We start from the raw sequence: 7,888 nt of genomic DNA, 5'->3' as shown, positions 1-7,888 counted from the left end.
AAAACTGCATTCCAGCCCGTGTCTATTTCACAAGTTACAACCGGCTAAATATATGACTTTAAAATGCCTATTTACTCTGTTCCATCTGACTGCGCAATCCACTGTCTCATCAGCCCAGCCAGGCAATTTATGAACTTGATCTCCACAATAAAAAGTATCTGGACATTATATCAGATTTCTTTTCGACTAACATTTAGTTTTCAACAGCGGAGATTTGTATAAACCTTGCTGTCTGTCTCTCCGACATTTGCAACATTGTTTCAATATTCAACGATCTCCAGCTGTCCCATAGTAATGAACGTGTCGGGAGTCTGGATGAAACAGACAGGCAGGCAGTGTTAATCAACTGGCATCATTTTTATGGATATATACAAAGAAAATAAAAAAGGTCAAACTAAACGAAGTGCAGCTTGAATGCAGTCTTTCCTGCTTCAGTTTGAAGTGATTGTGTTAACTGTGTTGTTAGCTAGCTCCTCTGAACAACAGTGTCCTGATGAGAGAGCACATTTTCTATGCCAGGCGAAATCGCGCCTCATTAGTTCATTGCTACGGATGTAACCAGATTTATGTCACTGGAAAAAAACAGCTTAAACAAATGCAAATGCAACTACTGTTGTTATTCTGGCTGCACTGTTTGATGTGACTGTAAATTAGCCGTAGTTGGCTAACTAGCAACCAAGGGATAAAAACATTGCCAGCCAATACGGAAATGGAACATTTAGAACGAACAACTGGGTGGCGTCCACAGATTCAGAATAAAAAGACTGAACGTCTGGGTCGCGTCTCTGGCAACCGAACGGATAGAACGACCAGCCGGCTTGGGAAGCAAACCCTAGATTTGTGTCGGGACTATATCTTGTGGAAGGATGAAATAGTTTGAATAAATTAATCAAAATAACGTTTTTAATGACAATTATTTTAATATGTTAGTAACCCATTGTATTTTATTGCTAACCCATTGTATAAAAGTGATAATATCCTCGAAGCCGGTGTTTGGATGATACATACAATATATCCTCCAAACACCGGCTTCTCGAGCATTATCACTTAATTGAGGTAACGAAGGGAATGGTGTTCTCACTTCCTGGGAACCATGGTCAGTGGGAGAGGCACTCTTCTGCTTATTAGTGCTATAAAGGTTTACTCTATGACACATTCCTCTGATGAAAGAGAAATCAGCTTTCTCACTTAGCAGTGACTCCCTTTGATACCACACTCTACATGTTCATATTGTTCATGATGAAACAACCATATAGCAACTTTAACCTCAACCTAGCTTGTATTTCAGACATGAGCAACTGAAAATATAAATATATTAGCATTGACATGAAAAAGTGCTGGGCCCAAGAATGCAGTGTGAAGGGAGAGGAGTCTTATGCGAGCTTAGGGAGAGGGACAGAGGGTGACGATGGATAGAAAAATGCAGGGGCATAATATGGGGCAGCAGGCATGGTGTGACAGGACAGCATCCAGGAGCCACAAAGGTTGATACAATCTTCCAGTAAACAAAAGAAGGAAGCTGTCCCATGTGACTGGCTCCCACTAACTTCCTTTATGTGATTGCGCAGCCCAAAACAGAAACAGAGCAGCTATAGGAGTCTGAACTCCCACGGTTCCACAGCACTGAGGTAGGTACTACTATTAACCCTTGGTTAGCCTGTCCTTACATTGTGTCCCCCTACAGTAGCTGGAGCGCCAAGGACACAATACTGGGAAGTGGCTGCAGTGGCCAACATAAAAGTGATAAATGTGTGTTTACGCATCTCATGACATTTTAACCCGATATTAACCTAATTAGTTGTGATTAGGTGTTGGAGATTTTAGCCACCACTTGAACCATTTTAAGTGTCTTGTTCAGTCCCTTACAGTAATGTGAGTGTTGGTGGGTGGCAGTCGATCCGGACTGGGTTGGCTAAAAATAAATTGTTTAGAAATACTGGCTAGTCACCAGACAACTCAAAAGGCTTTAGATGGATCAGGGTGCCAAACACGTTTGTGAACCATTGGCTAATATCAGCAGTTGGAATACTCACCCCGTATCACACTTCTTATTGTCACCCCCTCCCAACACAATCTCCTCAGGAGAGCAGCAGCCAAGGACCCAGGCCAGCATTTCCTCCCATTTGACAGTATAACCTGTAATCCAACAATACTGTTTGTAAACCATATCCTGCAGCCATTCATAAGAACAATACTAGAGGGGTAGGATACATTAATCTGTGGTTGATACACAAATAATGAGACTGCAATACAATGGTGTATTTTTCCTATTTTCAGGTAGTTGTAGACTGCTTGTAGTATTGTCTCGGTGTGGGAGGTATTAGATGGGATGGACACTTTTTTTATTTCACCTTTATTTAGCGAGGTAAGCTAGTTGAGAACAAGTTCTCATTTACAAATGCGACCTGGCCAAGATAAAGCAAAGCAGTGCGACACAAACAACAACATCGAGTTACACATGGAATAAACAAGCGTATAGTCAATAACACAATAGAAAAAAAAGAAAGTCTATATACAGTGTATGTCACGATCGTCGTATGGAATGGACCAAGGCGCAGCGTGGTATGCGTACATTCTCTTTTAATGAATGAACACTGAACAAAAAAACAACAAAATCAACGAACGAAACGTGAAGCTATACAAATAGTGTTGACAGGCAACTAAACATAGACAAGATCCCACAAACACAACTGAGGACAATTGGCTACCTAAAAATTATCCCCAATCAGAGACAAAGGTAAACAGCTGCCTCTGATTGGGAACCATATCAGGCCACCATAGAAATACAAAAGACCTAGATGACCCACCCAAGTCACTATCACGCCCCAACCAACACAGAAAATAAAGATACGAAAGAGAGGTTGAACAGACTGGTAATAGGGGTTGCAACAATGACGGCGGATAGTTTTAGAAAGAGAGGGTCCAGATTGTCTAGCCCAGCTGATTTGTACGGGTCCAGGTTTAGCAGCTCTTTCAGAACATCTGCAATCTGGATTTGGGGGAAGGAGAGGCTGGGAAGGCTCGGGCAAGTAGCTGCGGGGGGGGTGGGGGGGGGGGGGTGGAGCTGTTGGCCGGGGCTGGGGTAGCCAGGAGGAAAGCATGGCCAGCCGTAGAGAAATGCTTATTGAAATGTTAAATTATCATGGATTTATCAGTGGTGACCGTGTTACCTGTTGACTCCAACATGGCGGAGAAATTTTGTTAAATCTGAGCGCCGTCTCAGATTATTGCATGGTGTGCTTTTTACTAAAGTTTTTTTTTAAATCTGACACAGCGGTTGCATTAAGAACAAGTGTATCTTTAATTATATGTAAAACATGTATCTTTCATCAAAGTTTATGATGAGTATTTCTGTTATTTGACATGGCTCTCTGTAATTACTCCGGATATTTTGGAGGCATTTCTGAACATGGCGCCAATGTAAACCGAGATTTGTGGATATAAATATGCACATTATCGAACAAAACATAAATGTATTGTGTAACATGATGTCCTATGAGTGTCATCTGATGAAGATTATCAAAGGTTAGTGATTAATTTTATCTCTATTTCTGCTTTTGTGTGACTATCTTTGGCTGGGAAAAATGGCTGTGTGTTTTTTGGATTTGGTGGTGATCTAACATAAATATATGTTGTGTTTTCGCTGTAAAACATTTTAAAAATCAGACACGATGGGTAGATTAACAAGATGTTTATCTTTCATTTGCTGTATTGGACTTGTTAATGTGTGAAAGTTACATATTTCTAAAAAATATTTTTGAATTTCGCGCGCTGCCTTTTCAGCGGAATGTTGGGGGGGGGGTTCCGCTAGCGGAACGTGTGTCCTAGAAAGGTTAAGAAGATGGATTGGGGGTAAGGCCCTGTGACAGACTGTCCAAGGTGTGTACTGCTTCACACTACAGAAACAGAAGATAGGCTCTTGCCCCTATGGGCCGTTCCGGCTCAGACAAGGTTTACTTGACAAAGGATTACTTACTTACCAAGGTTTGTTTAACGCTTGGGCCTTGTTATGGATAAAAGCCTATACAGACAGATTGTTGTAGGATATCTTTTTTGCACATGTTGAAAATATTGACCAACAGAGCAGATTTGAAAAGTCCTCTTCATGTGCACCTCAAAAAACAAATAAGGGGTTTTTATGTTTAATCTTTTGTATTGTGTATAAATATTTTCTCTCTTTTACTATGTTTTCTACAAACCTTCCAGAGAGGCCATGAGTAATGGCAAACTTTGTTAAAGGCCCATTGCAGTCAAAATTCAGTATCATATAAAATGAAAAAATGAAAAATATTTACAAAATAAACTAAAGTAAAAAATAAAAGAGCAACAATAAAATAGGAGGTACCGGTACCGAGTGAATGTGCGGAGGCACAGGATAGTCGAGGTAATTGAGGTAATATGTACAGTACCAGTCAAAAGTTTGGACACACCTACTCATTCGAGGGTTTTTCTTATTTTTTTTTACTATTTTCTACATTGTAGAATAATAGTGAAGACATCAAAACTAAGGGCCTTGGTCAGGGAGGTGACCAAGAACCCCATGGTCACTCTGACAGAGCTACCTAGTTCCTCTGTGGAGATGGGAGAGCCTTCCAGAAGGACAACCATCACTGCAGAACTCCAGCAATCAGGCCTTTATGGTAGAGTGGCCAGACGGAAGCCACTCCTCAGTAAAAGGCACATGACAGCCCTCTTGGAGTTTGCCAAAAGGCACCTAAAGGACTCTCAGACCATAAGAAACAAGATTATCTGGTCTGATGAAACCAAGATTTGGCCTGAATGCCAAGTGTCATGTATGGAGGAAACCTGGCACCATCCCTATGGTGAAGCATGGCGGTGGCAGCATCATGCTGTGGGGATGTTTTTCAGAGACAGGGACTGGGAGAATAGTCAGGATCGAGGGAAAGATGAACGGAGCAAAGTACAGAGAAATCCTTGATGAAAACCTGCTACAGAGCGCTCAGACTGGGACAAAGGTTCACCTTCCAACAGGGCAACGGACCTAAGCACACAGCCAAGACAAAGCCCGGACTTGAACCCGATCTAACATCTCTGGAGAGACCTGAAAATAGCTGTGCAGCGACGCTCCCCATCCAACCTGACAGAGCTTGAGAGGATCTGTAGAGAGTAATGTGAGAAAATCCCCAAATACAGGTGTACCAAGCTTGTAGCATCATACCCAAGAAGACTCTAGGCTGTAATCGCTGCCAAAGGGCCTGAGTAAAGGGTCTGAATACTTATGTAAATGTGATATTTCAGTTTTTTTATTTAATAAATGTAATAATTTAATAAAAGTTTTGCTTTGTCATTATGGGGTATTGTGTGTAGATTGATGAGGGAAAAACTATTTAATCCATTTTAGAATAAGGCTGTAACGTAATAAAATGTGGAAAAAGTCAAGGCCTCTGAACACTTTCCGAATTATCTGTATGCCTTTTTGATTTATATATTTTTTTATTTAACCAGGTAGGCTAGTTGAGAACAAATTCTCATTTACAACTGCGACCTGGACAAGATAAAGCAAAGCAGTGCGACACAAACAATAACACAGAGTTACACATGGAATAAACAAACATACAGTCAATAACACAATAAAAAAAATATATAATAATACAAAATTATAAAAAGAATGTCTGCCCTAACAATGGGATTTGTTGTACACAGTTGGGATAATGTATACTGTGCTAATGGAGGTAACGAAGAGCAATGTACAATACATTGAACTTAGCAAACAAGGGCTTTGTTTTATGCGCATGGAGGACGCCCTTTTTACATTTTACATTTACATTTAAGTCATTTAGCAGACGCTCTTATCCAGAGCGACTTACAAATTGGTGCATTCACCTTATGACATCCAGTGGAACAGCCACTTTACAATAGTGCATCTAAATCTTTTAAGGGGGGGGGGGGGGGGTCAGAAGGATTACTTTATCCTATCCTAGGTATTCCTTAAAGAGGTGGGGTTTCAGGTGTCTCCGGAAGGTGGTGATTGACTCCGCTGTCCTGGCGTCGTGAGGGAGTTTGTTCCACCATTGGGGGGCCAGAGCAGCGAACAGTTTTGACTGGGCTGAGCGGGAACTGTACTTCCTCAGTGGTAGGGAGGCGAGCAGGCCAGAGGTGGATGAACGCAGTGCCCTTGTTTGGGTGTAGGGCCTGATCAGAGCCTGAAGGTACTGAGGTGCCGTTCCCCTCACAGCTCCGTAGGCAAGCACCATGGTCTTGTAGCGGATGCGAGCTTCAACTGGAAGCCAGTGGAGAGAGCGGAGGAGCGGGGTGACGTGAGAGAACTTGGGAAGGTTGAACACCAGACGGGCTGCAGCGTTCTGGATGAGTTGTAGGGGTTTAATGGCACAGGCAGGGAGCCCAGCCAACAGCGAGTTGCAGTAATCCAGACGGGAGATGACAAGTGCCTGGATTAGGACCTGCGCCGCTTCCTGTGTGAGGCAGGGTCGTACTCTGCGGATGTTGTAGAGCATGAACCTACAGGAACGGGCCACCGCCTTGATGTTAGTTGAGAACGACAGGGTGTCGTCCAGGATCACGCCAAGGTTCTTAGCGCTCTGGGAGGAGGACACAATGGAGTTGTCAACCGTGATGGCGAGATCATGGAACGGGCAGTCCTTCCCCGGGAGGAAGAGCAGCTCCGTCTTGCCGAGGTTCAGCTTGAGGTGGTGATCCGTCATCCACACTGATATGTCTGCCAGACATGCAGAGATGCGATTCGCCACCTGGTCATCAGAAGGGGGAAAGGAGAAGATTAATTGTGTGTCGTCTGCATAGCAATGATAGGAGAGACCATGTGAGGTTATGACAGAGCCAAGTGACTTGGTGTATAGCGAGAATAGGAGAGGGCCTAGAACAGAGCCCTGGGGGACACCAGTGGTGAGAGCACGTGGTGAGGAGACAGATTCTCGCCACGCCACCTGGTAGGAGCGACCTGTCAGGTAGGACGCAATCCAAGCGTGGGCCGCGCCGGAGATGCCCAACTCGGAGAGGGTGGAGAGGAGGATCTGATGGTTCACAGTATCGAAGGCAGCCGATAGGTCTAGAAGGATGAGAGCAGAGGAGAGAGAGTTAGCTTTAGCAGTGCGGAGCGCCTCCGTGATACAGAGAAGAGCAGTCTCAGTTGAATGACTAGTCTTGAAACCTGACTGATTTGGATCAAGAAGGTCATTCTGAGAGAGATAGCAGGAGAGCTGGCCAAGGACGGCACGTTCAAGAGTTTTGGAGAGAAAAGAAAGAAGGGATACTGGTCTGTAGTTGTTGACATCGGAGGGATCGAGTGTAGGTTTTTTCAGAAGGGGTGCAACTCTCGCTCTCTTGAAGACGGAAGGGACGTAGCCAGCGGTCAGGGATGAGTTGATGAGCGAGGTGAGGTAAGGGAGAAGGTCTCCGGAAATGGTCTGGAGAAGAGAGGAGGGGATAGGGTCAAGCGGGCAGGTTGTTGGGCGGCCGGCCGTCACAAGACGCGAGATTTCATCTGGAGAGAGAGGGGAGAAAGAGGTCAGAGCACAGGGTAGGGCAGTGTGAGCAGAACCAGCGGTGTCGTTTGACTTAGCAAACGAGGATCGGATGTCGTCGACCTTCTTTTCAAAATGGTTGACGAAGTCATCTGCAGAGAGGGAGGAGGGGGGGGGAGGGGGAGGAGGATTCAGGAGGGAGGAGAAGGTGGCAAAGAGCTTCCTAGGGTTAGAGGCAGATGCTTGGAATTTAGAGTGGTAGAAAGTGGCTTTAGCAGCAGAGACAGAAGAGGAAAATGTAGAGAGGAGGGAGTGAAAGGATGCCAGGTCCGCAGGGAGGCGAGTTTTCCTCCATTTCCGCTCGGCTGCCCGGAGCCCTGTTCTGTTTTTATGTACCTTCGCTAATTCAAAAAACCTCTAGGGGACCA

The 7,888-nt window shown here is 44.3% G+C and overlaps 1 protein-coding gene across 1 annotated transcript; it reads right to left on the bottom strand.

The window, feature by feature from the left end:
* Positions 1-5,163: 5,163 nt before the first annotated feature.
* On the bottom strand, positions 5,164-7,359 carry LOC139545598 (uncharacterized). Its single transcript, XM_071353552.1, has 2 exons — positions 7,251-7,359; positions 5,164-7,045 (listed from the first exon to the last, which is right to left on the bottom strand). The coding sequence occupies exon 2, from the start codon at positions 6,681-6,683 to the stop codon at positions 5,934-5,936; it is 750 nt and encodes a 249-aa protein (XP_071209653.1). The 5' UTR covers positions 6,684-7,045; positions 7,251-7,359; the 3' UTR covers positions 5,164-5,933.
* Positions 7,360-7,888: the final 529 nt, after the last annotated feature.

This window comes from Salvelinus alpinus, chromosome 19 (assembly GCF_045679555.1).
Source record: "Salvelinus alpinus chromosome 19, SLU_Salpinus.1, whole genome shotgun sequence".
NCBI lineage: Eukaryota > Metazoa > Chordata > Actinopteri > Salmoniformes > Salmonidae > Salvelinus > Salvelinus alpinus.
The sequence above is the reverse complement of the archived record's forward strand: the minus strand, read 5'-3'. Positions and strand labels throughout refer to the sequence as shown.